Source organism: Microchirus variegatus, assembly GCF_963457635.1.
Source record: "Microchirus variegatus genome assembly, chromosome: 2".
NCBI classification, from domain to species: Eukaryota; Metazoa; Chordata; class Actinopteri; order Pleuronectiformes; family Soleidae; genus Microchirus; species Microchirus variegatus.
In genome coordinates this window covers 35,370,629-35,386,683 of record NC_139803.1, presented here as the reverse complement: position 1 = coordinate 35,386,683, position 16,055 = coordinate 35,370,629, and the positions used below count along the sequence as shown (strand labels likewise).

At 40.6% G+C, this 16,055-nt stretch overlaps 2 protein-coding genes across 4 annotated transcripts; one reads left to right on the top strand and one right to left on the bottom strand.

The window, feature by feature from the left end:
• Nucleotides 1-2,087: 2,087 nt before the first annotated feature.
• On the top strand, nt 2,088-5,397 carry tmed8 (transmembrane p24 trafficking protein 8). The gene is made up of 6 exons (XM_083910274.1): nt 2,088-2,208; nt 2,553-2,699; nt 2,841-2,937; nt 3,051-3,144; nt 3,532-3,825; nt 4,092-5,397. The coding sequence occupies exons 2-6, from the start codon at nt 2,590-2,592 to the stop codon at nt 4,307-4,309; spliced, it is 813 nt and encodes a 270-aa protein (XP_083766400.1). The 5' UTR covers nt 2,088-2,208; nt 2,553-2,589; the 3' UTR covers nt 4,310-5,397.
• Nucleotides 5,398-12,805: 7,408 nt separating this feature from the next.
• gstz1 (glutathione S-transferase zeta 1) lies at nt 12,806-15,544 on the bottom strand (the record flags this gene model as incomplete). Of its 3 annotated transcripts, none has more annotated exons than XM_083902470.1 (10): nt 15,295-15,495; nt 15,168-15,207; nt 15,011-15,062; nt 14,836-14,903; nt 14,163-14,261; nt 13,864-13,989; nt 13,304-13,379; nt 13,165-13,217; nt 13,028-13,077; nt 12,806-12,932 (listed from the first exon to the last, which is right to left on the bottom strand). In XM_083902470.1, the coding sequence occupies exons 1-10, from the start codon at nt 15,330-15,332 to the stop codon at nt 12,806-12,808; spliced, it is 729 nt and encodes a 242-aa protein (XP_083758596.1). In that variant the 5' UTR covers nt 15,333-15,495. The 3 variants fall into 3 exon arrangements, with proteins under 3 accessions (XP_083758596.1, XP_083758597.1, XP_083758598.1); XM_083902471.1 differs by having other exon boundaries at nt 14,163-14,243; XM_083902472.1 differs by lacking the exon at nt 15,168-15,207 and having other exon boundaries at nt 15,407-15,544.
• Between the last annotated feature and the right edge of the window lie 511 nt (nt 15,545-16,055).

Here is a 16,055-nt window from a genome sequence, read left to right as displayed (position 1 = left end):
GCACCAAATACACTGTTCACAACAGGCACAGTCAGTGAGGAAGAAGCCCATTGGTCATAGGAAGATTAATAAAGACATTTCAATAAAGTAAGAGAATGCATGCTTTATTATCTGACATGGCTTAAGTGTGGCAATTTCACACACAAGCAGTCTCTTAACACATTATTAGTAGTATTATTAATATTATTATTAACATTAATATGAAAAATACAATACAATACAATTGAATAGAGCTTTGATAAAACATAAAATGGAAAAATAAAATAAAAGTGTCCCTTCTCTACCATTCTGGGTCGTGTATGTTCTGTTAGTGTATTGTTTCCTTATCTGCGTCACTAAGGGGAATGACATGATGTCTGAGGTTGTCCAGAGTGGATCCCACCGCTTGCCACACCGTGCACCCTTCCGTCCACTCGACCATAATTCTTGGCTCGCCACTGAACCTCCATAGGTTCAGAATCTGAATCAACCTATAATCCAGCAAACAAACCAATCTACACGTAGAGTGCAGAAAACATAACCATTACTATTAATCACATGACGTCATTCTACTTCCACTTTTCACGCAAACACATGATGCACATCACAGTTATCAAAGAACAATAACTATCACAACCTGGCAACGTATCAACACAAATATGCATTATATGCTCCCTTTCTCTCATTGAACAATAGAAGTGGCAGGTTAGCTTACTTAGCCACACTCTCAATACATTTTACAGTGAATATCTGAGCTAGCGGCACTAGCGTTAGCATCGTGCTTACTTAGTTAGCGATCTTTTCAGAGTAGGTTTACACTGTTCACAATGACAGAGCGGTTCAAACATTAGGAACATTCGTGTAGCTCCGACTGGTTTAAGAAAACGGTTTCAATGTAAGGCATGATTTCACACTACATCACAAGCTTACAACAAGGCCTCTCAGAGGGCTCACACAGTGAGACGGCTCCTCTCACCAAACATGACACAATTCTCATTCCTGATAAGCGAAAGACTTATTAGACTTTGTGCTTTGATGTGCTAAATCATGGTTTTACGACCTCAAATTCGTATTTCTTACCGTTGTTCATTCAGCTCACTCACTACTGGGTCGTCTGGGGTCAGAGAGAGGGCACACTTGGCAGTGGGTAAAGGGTTGGCGCGCCCCCTTGTGGTGAGGCATGGGATGGTAAGATACTATTGAGGCAATCAGAGAGGGCAGACTTCACAACATTCAAGCAACAAACCGCTGGCGCCCTCTGCTGGTCATAGTGGCAAGTGCAGCAAGTGCGGAAACACAAACAGACAGACGCTAACCATGGATGTATAATATGAACATCCATGACGCTAACCTCAAGAGAGACACAATTAGTTTTTTGTTTTTTTTCATATACACTTTCGAATATATTTGTATTTTAGAGTTAGTTTTTAAAAAACAGTTTTATTATGTATACATTATTTTTTATAATTCTATCAAGTTTGCCTTTTCATTAATCTAAGACTACAAGTATGTATTCTACTGTGCATTTTATAATAAGTGATATATAATGAATGATGTCATGTTAATGTATGACAATTAACATTAAAATTCTGGGAACCTTTAGAGAACGTTCTCTAAAGGTTGTATGAAGGCTGTGACAAAGTAACATTCTGGGAACCAAATGTGCAACTAAAAACTAACGTTATGGGGAATGTCAGAAAAACCTTCCATATCAACCTCAGGAGAACCTGGAATTGTTAGCCGGGAATCTGACCTCTTAACATGTTGCTGCTGTGACAAGTGAATTTCCCTGGTGTCTAATCTAATCTAATCTAATCTAATCTAAATCCTAAAGCTGCTGTTGATCTGTTATTATGTGTGGATGCATTCAATATAGATTTATTTTATTACTGGCACTGTTTGTTATTACTGTTAATGTCGCCCATGGTTAATGTAAAGGGGGGAAAGATATAAATAAAACTGTAAATGGATTATAAAACATGGTCCCCTCAGCTCTCTCTAATTTCCGCCTCAGATTCGCTGGTTTTCGTCAACACTCGAGCAAACAAGGAAGTCTTTAAAAAAAAAAAAAAAAAAAAAAAAAAAGTCAGTCTTGTTTTTTCCTGTGTAGCATCAGCAGCAGTAGCAGCGGATATCCATATCACTGCAGTCTGGTGCAGTGATATGGACTCGTCTTTTCCGATGACCCGAGCTGGACTGATGAAGTGAAACTGTCATCGTAGTTTCGCGGTAAGACGTCGCTGCTGCTTCACTTTTTTATAGCTTGCTAGGTTGCTAAATGTGAACCAACAAGTAGCTCGCTAGCTAGCTAAAAAGCTAACACGTCAAACGTTGCCAAGACGTGGAGCTTGTTAATCAACACACTCCACATACACTCAGTTGTCCTTTATACTGCTTTGGCTACTGATTCACGAGCCTCGGCTGTGGCGAATGTGGACCACGAGTGTCACGTTACAGTTTGTTTAGTGTCCGTGGCTCGCGTTAGCACTGTAGGCTAGTTTCTGTCATCTCTCTCCCTCCCTGTGGTTTTCAAGGGGGCGGGGCCTCATCTTCTCTTCTTTTTTTCTCCTCAGCCACGCAGGCTGAGGTGTTTGCCTTGCCCACAGAGCTATGGAGAGATTAGAGGCTGCATCAGAGCTCCAGTCACGGCTGTCATCCCTCTCCTTCTCGTCTTTCCCTGGAATAGCGTCTAAACAGTGCGACAGCAGACCGCGGGACAGGTAACCTGTTGCTGCAGAAAGTCTTTCTTTATTATGAACGCGCTCATAATCTGTGCAGCTCGGTGTGCTTGTGGCATGCTAATGTCGTCACCAGTTAAATATTGTGGTTTCCTCTCTGCTGCTATGCTATCACCACTCCAGGCTCCAGAACACTGATCTTTCAGAGAGCTCTGCTCAGGTGAAAGAGCAGCCGAACATGGATGATATTGGCCAGGATCCAGAGCAGTCTTCAGACAAGGTAGTTAATGTTTAAGTATGTTGGATAACCTGTTGCTCACTGGCAACAAACAGGGGAGGACTGTTTGATATTATTTTTCTGGAATAACAAATCTTGTATGTGTGCATTTTGAGGGTAATGAGGAGGCCCCTGCTGAGCTGGCCCCAGGGGGAGGAGGTGAGGAGAACAACAGTGCCGGGAGCTGTCAACTCTCTGCTGAGATGAAACGTGAGGACCTGCTGAGTGTGTCATCATGACTGCTGCTTTGCTTTATCTAGGATCTTTTAACTCGGAGGCTTCAGAAATCAGTAATTAATGTATACAGTGTAACAGGAACTCTAAAAAGATTAACCTTCCGTTTTTAAAGGGGCTAAATGTAAGTTCCAAGTGTGAGTGAGCATCCTTGGCTCCAGCCAAAACAGTGACAGTGGAGAATACAGTATTTTACACATAGAAAGATGATAACGTAACTAAAGCAACAGGTCTCATCTACAAAAAAAAAAAAGGAAAAAATGATTCATTACGAATGATCTTGCATATCTTATCTATGCATAATTAAAAAGGACCGGATTAGCTGTTGTGTTCTTTGTCAACATTTTCTTCTCCTCATTGCAGCCCAGACGCCGCCCCTAAGTCCGCCGACAACATGGACATCTGCTGCGCTGAAGGAGCTGAAGGCAAAGCTGAGACCAGAGAAGGACAGCGTGGTGACCGTTTACCGAGGCGACATCATGACAGTCCACGTTCCCACTGTCCCAGAGGCCAAAAAAGTGTTCTGGGAGTTTGCGACAGACAGCTACGACATTGGCTTTGGCATCTATTTTGACTGGACTCCTGTCACGAACCGCTCTATCACAGTGCACATCAGTGAGTCAAGTGATGACGAAGATGAAGAGGAGGACCTGGAAGGTCAGTTGGGGTTTGCAATGTGGAATTTGGTGCAGTCTTTGCAGTAGAGTACATGCTTTGGTAGAGTACGGTTCTGTATGCTTTTACTCTGGGGCTGGTTATTTTGGTACTATTCCTAATGGAAAACGCAGAAAAAGCCCCCAAAAAACACATATCGTACTGTACCAAATCAAACCTCGGTGGAAACACGGTTTAATTGTGTTGTTATCTTTTCCTGCAACTGTTATCTCCGGCAGCGTGTTGACTTTGTGTGATTTCTGTTTTAGGGCCTGTTGGTAACGGAGATGTTGAGAAGGGCTCCAAAGCTCAAACCAACTCAAACCTGGCTGAAATCTTGCCCGTCTATCGCCAGGACAGTCACATGTCTGTCTTCGGTGGCAGCCATGACTTCCCCGGTGAAGGAACTTACCTGCTGAAGTTCGACAACTCTTACTCACTATGGCGAAATAAAACGCTTTACTACAGGGTTTATTACAGTGCCTGAGATGCCACGTGTCTATCGTCAAAGAATATCGCTCTTAACAATTAAATATTTTTGATTCCTTACTTGGGGGATGAATGAAGTAATATAAAAAAAAGTGAAATATTGGTAATATCTATTTTTATCACTATCAGCTTGTGTTGCCGCGTGTTGAAATTCTATATATTGTCAGATAGTTTTGAATGCAACATTTGCCCCAATCATCTCGCTGATAGACGTTTTGTAAAAGCCTTGCACAGGTGCCATGTATGTACTGTACTACTTGGTCAAGTGCCCGTCATCAAAGACATTTTGTTTTCGGCCGTAACATTTCTCTGGTAGCAGTGATCAGGGATTCACCTGCGCAGAATACACTGTATCTCTCCAGGCCAGGTTCCTAATGAGCAGCATTCTAAAGAAATGGAGGTTTTCAGTTGTCTGCGTGAATGCTTACATTGCCTGTGATTTACGATTGTTCTTTTACTTTGTCGTCCTGCTTTTGTAGCGTGCGCTTGTTTTTATCGTGTCAAATGTGGTCATGCAGAAAGCGAATGATAAATACAAACTGTGCACAATGTGGCAAGTCAGTAAAACACATACTGTACATTAGGATCTTCCGAGGCAAGTGGTGACAGTTTTTTTTTTTTTTCAAAGTGTGCTCTTTATGACACAAATGAAGCCATTCCTTATCACATAAAGCTGATTATGTAATAAAGAATCAATATTTACATTTGCCTCCCTCCCGCTTTAGTTTGCAGTTTGGTAGGAAGAGAGCAGTTTTAATATTTAAATGTATTTTGTGCACATCTGTTTGTGAAAGTCTTGTTTGTTTATGAATATCCTCCAGTGCTTCAGGCACACTTTGGATCTGATTGTGTTCAAAAGCTTTGTTGTTGTTGTTTTTTTTAAATCAGCTTTTACCATGTTCACTCACGCACATGTTTCCAAAGATATCATACACTGGGGCTGCTAACGTAGCACACAATGTAAAGCGACCTGTTTAAAGCCTCCTCTGTTTGCTGTACTGTATCTTCACTGTAAGTTATGATATTTGTTCCTGACATTTATATTCAACAATAAAGAGAAGATTGTCTAGTTCTCTTTGAGGTTAATTTGACCAACGGTGTTGACCCTTATTAAAGAAGCAGAAGGTTTAACAGTGTTTGTGCGTGCGCAGTAGCTTATTTCACATCGTCTCGATGCAGATCCAGGATTAGAAAGCGCTTCAAGATGGTCCCCTGTGTTTACATTAAAGAGCGGCGTTAGGGAATTGATGTAATTGTTACAGGCGTGCTGATGAAACCAGGGTTTATTTTCAGCTCTCCCCAAAGGCCAGTCGATATCCAGAGTGACTTCGAGTGCCAATCTTCATTTTTGCTGGATTTGTTGAATGTCCAAAGCATGAAACTAAACTTTGAAACTTAAAATGTTACTGTTATTTATTTGGCAAATAAACTGAATTTACCTTTTTATATCCAGATTTGAGCCAGATCACTGGGCTTCTTCTTTTCTGAGAAGTCAGAAATTAATCATAACACTGGTCAACACCAAATTAGTTTACTACATATTTTTGTATGGGTATTTCCACGTCATATGATGCAAAATTATTTTATATTTATTGCAAGAAACACATTCTGATGTGCCAACTTATGACTAATTGTTTTTTTTATATATTACAAGTGAAAGAAATGGCTCTGAAGAGAAGATCTTGCAAAAATAAGCCTGACGTATTCTGCTACATCTGCGGTGAATACACCATTGTTCCTAACAGGAATCTAGTCACAAGTTTCATAAAGTGTGCTTACCATGCTTATTTTTGGTATTTTATATTTTTTTATTTTGGTGACCAGGATAAAGCTTGGGCTAAATGTGATCAATTTAGTCAGAAGATTGGATTTTTCAAAATCAAATTAGCATAAAAACCTGACCTGCTTGAGAAAAATGATTGTCATTTTTGGTCCTAATTCAGTTGAAAAAACATAGACAATTTTTGTAACTCAGTGTAATCAAGCATAACATTCAACCACTAAAACTAAATTTTCTGTTCAGAAATGCAAGTAAATAACTTTAATTTGACATCTTAACAAGAAATATTGATGTGCTCAGAATTCTGAGGAAAAGTAAAGCATTCTGGAAAAAAAAGTCTTCAGACTGTGGGGGGCAGAATAACGCGAAAGCTGCGTCCAGTCTGTCAACTCCAAAAAAGAAGAAGAAGAACACATTTACGTCACGATTATTTATTACGATCCGTTTGTCAGTCAAGTTATTAGGTTGTCAGTTAGTTATAAGATGATACTCATACAAATACCACAACCACGGACATATTCAGCTGACAGTTACCACACACCACTATTAACAAAGAAAATACTTAATTTGTAGCGTACTCGTTTCGCTGCTTTCGGCGCCATCTTTGTTATGTGAAAACACGCAATGCATTCTGGGTAGACCTTGCTCCCAAGGGTGGTCTCAAAATCTCAATATTGAGGGCGATACAGCCCTTAAAACTTGGCCCTCAACTTACATTTTCTGAGAATCAGGACACCACTTTTGATTTTTGATTGAGGGTTAAGCAAGGAATTGGAATTCACCCAAACACTTTTTACAAGAAGAAACTGATTAGACTCGCACTCACTGCTGAATCAGCCGTTTTACCTCATACCGCTGCACACAGGTGTGTATTTTTACATCGGCTTCTCTTCTCAGCCAATCAGAGGAGGCGTCTCATCAGAAGCGGACAGACGAGGCTCCATTGTCCGCGGATTCTTGTCGGATTATAGGAGTCACAACGACCCTGAAAGAGCAAAGAGAAAAATGGGCAAAATGAGTTTCTATGTGCTGTGGTCCCTGCGTGACTCTCCACGTCAGTTCATCAGGTGCGTTTGTATCTGGGGGGAGAAAAAAAATACACCAAATAGGCGTTTTCTTGCATAGAAATAAAACAAACATATTTACATTTCCTTTGACAGCAAATCCAACCGACGGTGCTTCCAGGTGCACATCCCGCTGCCTCTGCCCAAACAGCTGGTCATCTTCGGGCTTGGAGAGTGGAGAGGCGGCGACTCGAGCGCCATCGCAGTGGAGGTCGTCGTCAGTGCAGAGGTCGAGGCCCAGAGAATCGGGACTCTGTCCTCTCAGGCGAGGTATGTGAAGGTCAACAACTCACTAACAGACGAGAGAAAGACCTCTGATGGAGCACAACAGTGTCAATAAATCCACACAGTTAACAATGTTATACAAAAAAAACTAAAATCCCATCTTGTATAAAGTTTTAAAGGGATACTTGAGTAAAAGTACAAGTATCTTACCAGGAAGTCCCTTTTTTTTATAATATTACTTCAGTAAAAGTCTTAAAATATGTGACATTAACTGTACTTCAGTATCAAGAGTCATTTTCTGATATAAAATGTAGTTACCTTTTATAAGTAAATGTGTATATATATGTAAATATGTATATGTATATATATTTTTTTTCAAGCATGCTTTTAAATACACTATACTGTAGTATAACACTTACTTAGTGTTATGTACTTAATTACATTTACTCGCTTTACTGTAATTGAGTAGGTTGTTTGTGTATTTGTAGTTTTTAAAGTAATTTTTTTTTTTTTAATTGTCCTTTTGCTTCACACAAGCAAGAACCCCCAACCCCCCAAAAAAAGTAACTAAGCAACTTTTAAGCATGCTACTTTTTTTGAGTACATTTTCAGACCAGTACTTAAGTTAAATGTTCTCATAATAGTGGTACACTGCTAAATTTCTTACATAATCCACATCCACAGAAAATATCATAATCTGCTCCTCCTTGGCAAAAGTAAAGGAAAACTCGGGTCTATAATGTGAGAACACTGTCTTTGATCTCAGGTGTCTGACTTGGGAGGGAGACTGGAACACAAACATCGCCTCAGTGGCAGCAGAGAGAAGCAGGAAGGGAGTCTACGGCAAGATTGTGCTCACAGTGTGTGGAGAGGTATGAGGTCTCCTTCATCCTTGTGTTAAATACTCCACCAGTAAATTTAGTCATCGATTAATGATCGATTAATCGCAGTAACTATCGCAGTAACCACTATCAAACGGGATCACACTGTGCTGATTAAAGCCTGTTAAAGCCACATTGTAGGGTGCGTTTAGGTTTTGCCACGTGCCGATATTCACACGCTGCACACGGGAAGTGATTGTTTTCATGTCCAGACGGGTGGAGATCAAAATCTGCTCACTCCAGTATATGGTGTTAAGGAAAAATGAAATGCATTGTTCCCTTATATACTCATATTGTTTATAATTGAGTATATTACGTGTGTTGAGCTGCTCTGCACCGTTTTGTTCCACAGGACACGGCGAGCGTCTTCAGCAGCACTCCTCTAGTTCAAAGGAAACGTCTCTTCCCGGAACAGCACGACACCACCGACCTCTGCAGCACGTTGATCCAAAATACTGAAAATGAGACGGTAAAGTTTGAAATAGTTCGGGGGCATTTTTCTGTGCTCTCCTCACTTAAACACGTCACTGGTTTTTTTCCCGCTGCCTCGTAGATCACTCCCAACTCCTCGCAGTTGAGTGACAGTGTTTGCTTTGCTGAGATCCAAGTGAACAAAATTGACACCAGCGCGTCTTCTGCTGTGGGAAATAAACCCAGTGCTTGGCCCACGGTAAGACTCGTGCTCGGCATTGCTGTCATTGATGTCGCTTTCTCTGCCTACATCTTTTAACAATTCATACAACAAAACGTTTGGCTCATTCATGACCAGTTTCTGTAAAGAAAATCAGCTTCTTATCCTTGTGCTCAGCAGTTCTCTACTGCATTCTATCAGGAAGTTGGATCATTTTGATCTAAATCGCAATACAGCCCACTACGATTTTCATTTTGCAATATTTGTTAAGGCCAAAACGTGTGTGAAACTAAATTTTTAGATGAATTATTGTCTTGATTTATACACGTCTTATTCTAGAAGACTGAAGAGAACATCTTTGTTTCTCACAGATCTGCACAAATACCACTCGGTAATCATTTTAAATATGTTTTTAGAATAAGAAAAAAATTACAGATATATCGCAATTAGATATTTATTCGAAATCGCTCAGCCTCAGTTAGAATCAAAAAGGTATTAAGTTTTTCCTCTTGTGCACTACTGTATAAACATGGTGGTCCAAAACGTGTATATATATATATATATATATATATATATATAACTATATTTATATACGCATATGAAAGTTTTTATGATTTTGATTAAAAAAAGGACAAGACACCCAGGCGGACGGTCATCAGTAAGAGAGGTCAGATGACGTGGAGCTCTGAGGACATGGACAGTCTCACCGAGGACATCGACCTGGCTTCAACTCCCAAGAAAAAAAGGCTGTGCAGGATGAACAGCCAGGAGGGAATGAAGAGTGACATCAGAGAAGGTCAAGAGGGAGCAAAACCAAGATTCTCTCCTTCATCACGTCTGAATACGTAACATTTTAACATTTATAGTTTCAGCGTGTCCATCGAAGCGCTGGAGCCACACGATGTGTCTGACTGACCCCAACACTGCTCTGCTCATCGGCGGAGAGACCGCTGATCAAAACTACTGCAAGGATTCTCTGTGGAAGCTGGAACTAGGTCAGTGGTAACATCATTGTTTTCCCTGTTGAGCAGTAAGATCGACGTATTAAACTTTTCGTGGGTTTCTTGTGTTTTTGGTCATACTCACACCCCCGCCCCACCCCCGCATTCGCCTGTGTTGACATAAAATGAATCACTTCCTGTGTGCTGCGCCAGAATGTCGCTGGGTGACGTAGGGTGGGATTACTGGCATAGTGAGAAACACAGTCACAAGCTGCAGTTTTAAGTTCATGAGCCAAAAGGTCAAAAAGTAATAAAGTGGGGAAATACTTTACCTCAAATGTATGTCCACTCTTCCCAGACGGTGATTTCTGGTTCCCCATGAACTCCTCTACCTCTGAACCTGGACCCCTGTGTGCTCGAGGACACTCCGCGTCCTACGATCCAGACTCCAAGTCGCTGTTTGTCTACGGCGGCCTGAGGGAAGGTCAGCGCTACAGCGAGATCTACATCCTCAGTACTCTGACCTGGAAGTGGAAGCTCGTCATTGTAGGTTTGTTGCAAGTCTTTAGATTTTGATTCTTGAGCAGAGATTCCTAATGTAATCCCCCTTTTCCCCCTGTAGGCAAAAGGAAACATACCAACTTTGGCATATCACTCTGCAGTGTTTTATAAGAAAGAACTCTTTGTCTTCGGTGGTGTTCAGCCAGGACATCCATCAGGGGATAAATCCTGCAGCAATGCTCTGTACATCTTTAACCCGGAGTTTGAACTCTGGTACAAACCCATTGTGGAGGGAGACAGACCTCTGCCTCGGTTTGGGTCAGTGCCTTTTTTAACAAAAGGCAGCTACACAAAATGTACACTATATATCATTATATATATCACAAAATGCTTGTATTTAACAGGCATTCGGCCACGCTGCTCTCGCAAAGGCTGATAATATTTGGCGGTCGGAAGACGGCGACCTACCTTAATGATCTCCATGTTTTAGATTTGGGTAAGATGCAGCTTTGTTGACTCGTGCATACGAGTTCATGTTTGCATACATTTTACATTGCTCTCGACCTCACTTTGTGTAGGATTTATGGAGTACGCAGCTGTGAAGTGCGGGAACATGCCGCCGCTGCCTCGAGGGTGAGTACAGTGTTAATGAACCTTTTCGAGAAATGTCACTCGTGCGCCCATCTGGTCGAGGTATTTTTACATCTTAAATTTGCCAGAACTGCATTTGAATTTTAATTGGTTTTAACACTAGATATCACCTCACCTGCTCTTATGACGACAAGAATACAAAGTAGAATAATGGCCCTCTCGCATGTACACGGACAGGTTTCATGCAGCTCTACCAGTTTCAGACAACAGGATTTTAGTGAGTGGAGGCTGCAGTGCGATTGGAGCCCTACAGGATGTTCACGTCTTCAACACGGGTGAGTGCTGATCCTTAGACCCTTATGTCATATCTGCCTGGAGGCGACTATCCAAAAAAAACATACTTAATCGGCAATAAAAAACAATCAATTCAGTACACAATAATGTTCAAACATGTAGTCTAAGCAGACAGCAAAATTAGGACTTCCCCCGTTCACACTCTCCATTCAAACACCAAAAATCCGCCAAGTGAACACCATTTTATTTATATCCCTGTATGTGACCACATTGGCGATTTATATTTAAAGGTGACATATGTAAGAATGTGGCCAAAAACGGTTACTACAAATTAAAAATACCGAGGTCTTTTAGGTTTCGTTTTTGACGTAACTGGCAACCCGTGGTTGCTCGTTAGCTGAGATTCTACTGAATGCAATGATTGGTAGATGGCGGTAGGTGGCGCCACATGCCAAAACATGATTTGCAGTCTGCAAAATATATTTTGTAATGCAAATATTTTGGCTGTACTGTTGTTGGTGCGTTCAGTTTGTTATATGAACATCATTCCTGAGTCTCTGGGACATAGTAGGAGGATTTTATGGCCAGTTGCTTTAGATTTATTACATAATGCACCTTTAATTTATAAATAAACAATACCCATTCAAAAAGTTGACATCTACACTGTCAATTTATTAGTTAAGTCACTGTAAATAAACACCACAGTATAAGTGATCCATTTTAGGCTGTAACTCACACGGTCCCCTCTTGCCTCGATTTGTCCTCAGACACCAGCACGTGGAGTTCAGTGGTGTCCCCCGGGCTCTGCTCCAAACCCCGTGCGGGACACAGCATGATAAGTCTGGGCTGCTCCGTCCCAACGGACGCCGAGAAGCGCGAGCGGGGCGAAAACGTTAAAGTCCACTGCGCGCTGCTGGTGTTTGGCGGCTCGGACTGCTCCGGCACCTTCTACAATGATACGGTCAAGTGCACAGTGGAGGTGCCCGTTGAAAAGTGACGGGTAGAAAAGGAAGCAGGGACACTTGTTTGAGTATTGAAACAACGGAGGGCGATGCTGTGATTTAGGACTTCCAAGTGCATCTTAAGTTGTTTCACTGTGTGTCTTTTATTTGTATATTTAAAATGACACTTCTCTGAGTCTCTTTCAGCTTCCCTTTTTCAGCTTCTCCCTTTAGGGGTCACGGCAGGATCATCTACCTCTTTCACAACTATTCATATTCCCAGCATACAGCTCATACTCTGAGTGACAGACACTTTGCCTAACAAATCTCCTCATCTGCATGTTCTGCACATTACTTCACGCTGTGAACGAGCAGCTGCTCAAATGCATTTTATTAATGCTCTGCATTTTCTTCCTATAAAAACCCTCTTTCTCACTTATGAGTGCATATATCAGTGAATCGTTGGATTGTGGATTTGTAATTGCTTTATAAAATGCTAATAAATCTATATTAACCTCACATTTTGCTCCTTTTTAACATTAACATTTATATTTCATGCAATTTAAAGTAACAACACAAAAAAATTTTTTTTTTAAAAGTAGTTTATTAAAGAATATACATACAAATAGCTGCCGAGCTGCTATTTTATGCACGCAGATCTGGAGGTGTGTCTGGTTGGCAGGATGGGTGGCTCAATTTGAATGCCTCAATTTCGGTTAAGGTTTGATTTAACCTTTTGATAGTTGGGTACAGCTCAACATTCACCTTGAACCTGTAGGGGATTTAAAAAAAAAATGGTTTATATAAAGAACATAATTTGTAAAATAAAACATTCTTTTTTTTAGTTCAGGGTGAACCATACTGTACCTCTCTGCATTGTAGACTTGTGGGACCAAGCAGATATCAGCCATGGATATCTAAATAAAAGTATAAAACATGATGAAATGTTAAGTATCAGCTTTTTGTGCCACATTATTGAGCTTTAATGTTGACCAGTCTCTCACCTCATCACCGACACAGTATTTTCCAGCTGTTTGCTTTAGAATGGGCTCCAGAGCTGGATAAAGGCAAAGTTGTTATGTGAATAATGTTTTTGAAAAATAAAATAGCTCAATGTTACTGTGAAGAAAAACTTCCACCAACCTTGGAATCCGCGATCAATAAAGTGCTGAGCCCACTGCACCTTCTCTGCTCCGACTTTTTGGATGACGTTCAGGTTCTGAAATATTCAAGAAACAAAAGGTATACGTTGATCTATATTGTGACATTATGTTTGTATTATTTAATTTCCTGACTGCTTTCAATAGATTCACCTGCAGATATGGAAACTGTTTTTTAAACACGGATGAAACCAAACTTTCATATATACCTGAATTAACAGAAAATACAGGTCGCCCTTGTTAAAGAGATCTTGATCGCAATTGGACTTTATCTGGTTAAATAAATAATGAGCATTCTTAGCTCACAGGAACTTAAGGGTAATGCTGGTCTACTTCTGCTTCTGTTGGTAAGTTTGGTAAGTAGTACAAGTAAAACCCCACAGGCACAAGATACCACATTTGAACTAACAGAAAGAGGCAGCAGGATATGAACAACTCCTGTGTGCTGTGGTGTAAAAATGCAGATTTTCTCTATGGACTTTAGAGTGGGGAGTGAGCATTTTACAATCTTTCATTGAGAGACAGAATTTCACCACCACTCACCTGCAGCGGTTGTATCCCAGAGGCAATGAGGTCACTTATCATGCGGACCTGGGCACGTTTCTTTGGGTCAGCTGGGAGTAGCAGTGGTCCCAGCCTGGTTTCATCAATATACTGTATAATTGCCAGCTGTGAGAACACACACACACACACACACACACACACACACACACACACACACACACACACACACACACACACACACACACACACACACACACACACACACCATCTAATTATACCGTTATTTTACAAAAAATACAGTGGTAAGGATAACTCAGGCAAAGAGCCGGGGGACTCACCGACTGAGACAGGGTGATGCCATCGATTTCCAATGCAGGCACTTGTTGCATGGGGTTTAACGCTTTGTACTGCTCCGTAAGCTTCATCACACAGAGAAACTTTGTGAGAATAAATATTTTCTTTTTAGTAACTTAAATGTACATATATCTAAAGCAACAGATAATGACGTTTGCCAAGTCTGTGGTTTTCTTGTGGAACTGAGTGACTTGATTGACGTGTTAAGTGTTGTCAAAGGTTCATTCATTCATCTTCTACCCCTTTATCCTCCACATGTGGGTCGCTGGTGCTAATCCCAGCTGACATAAACCATTCACTTTCACACCTACAGTCAATTTAGAGTGTCCAATATACCTAATCCCCAAATCTGCATGTTTCTGGACTGTGGGAGGAAACCAGAGAACCCAGAGAAAACTGTTGCCAAAGGTGGATTTTTTTTATTTACTTTTTAATTTGTGGGTTGAGAACATCTGTTGTGCATAATATGACAAGAACCAAGAGAGTGAGTGACCCTGAAACATCCTAACATGTGACATTTGGACCTGCATTTGGATAAGACCTGCATGTCTGGCAAAAGCATATTTTGAATTCTCATATAAGGCTCATTTTTGACACACAGACCTGGCAACCCTGCAGTTGATGTAAACATTGGCATTATGTGTATGTGTATCATACCTGCTGACCTCCATCTTTGATTAGATTGACTGGAGCCTGATCATATTCAATTCCTTTGAGAGCAAAAGCTGGTGCACATATTTAATCATCATGTTGTTGTTAAAAATGAGAGTGATTTTAATATTTCATATTTAATATAAAGTTTAGTGTACAAATGCTTTAAGGCAGGACTTACCGATGCGAACCCTCCAGGAGCAGGAGCTTCTGAAGTATCCATGAAGAACAGGCTGAGGAAAAGAAAAGCCACATGTAATTTAAATGTGAGTCCATTTAAATAAAACAAAAAAAATAATAATTCCTTCACGTGGACACAGTTAACTCTTCTGGTTCACCTTGGTTTGGGTTGCCATGTCTTTTTTGGTCTCTTTGCCTCTAGTTTAAACAAAGTTCAGAGTTTTTCTAAATCCTCATTACCTGCAACAGCCAATAGGAACTGCTCCTGAACCCCCACCTACCTACTCTTTGATCCATGACTCAGCAACTTTTTGGAGTTTCATATGGTTCCTATTAGCGACCTGCTACACACACACTCACACTGAGTAAAATAGCTGTACAAGCGTTATTACGGTACCTTAGCGAGGCAGCCTAAGGACATTTTTCTGACTCTGATTTTGTAGCATTAGCTGTCGTCGTTTGTCTTTAACATTTAATTTTCCTTTCTTCTACAGTAAATTTAACAGTACTTGAGCCGAGGTTGCGTGATTTCCTGTTAGTAAAGTGGAAAACAAACTTTAAAATACTCTCAGCCAATGGTTGGCCGACTTTCCCGACTTGGGGCGGGACTACGCGATGTATTGATGTTTGATTGGGTAAAGGACGAGAGTGCGGATATACAGCCAATCACTGGCCCCGTATTGGCTCAGAGCCCGCCCATAGAAGGCGTGTCTCTGTGCTGCATTATAACACCAATGTTTTACCATATAACTGCTGTTAAGAACAAATCAAAGAGTAAAAACAAAAATAGATGTACAAATGGCTCAGGATTTTGCAAATTCTAAATGTACCGTGTATGAGTGGATTACAGTTGATTTACAACCTTTTTACCATTAAAAAAAAAAAAAAAAAAAAGATGAGATAAGACAATTTTATTAAAGATAAATAGAATAGAAATAGAATATATATATGAACACAAACACGATGTAGGCTGTGTGTGTGTGTGGTATTCCTTATGTTGTGGGGACCTAAATCTGTTTATACATTCACATTATGGGGAATTGTCT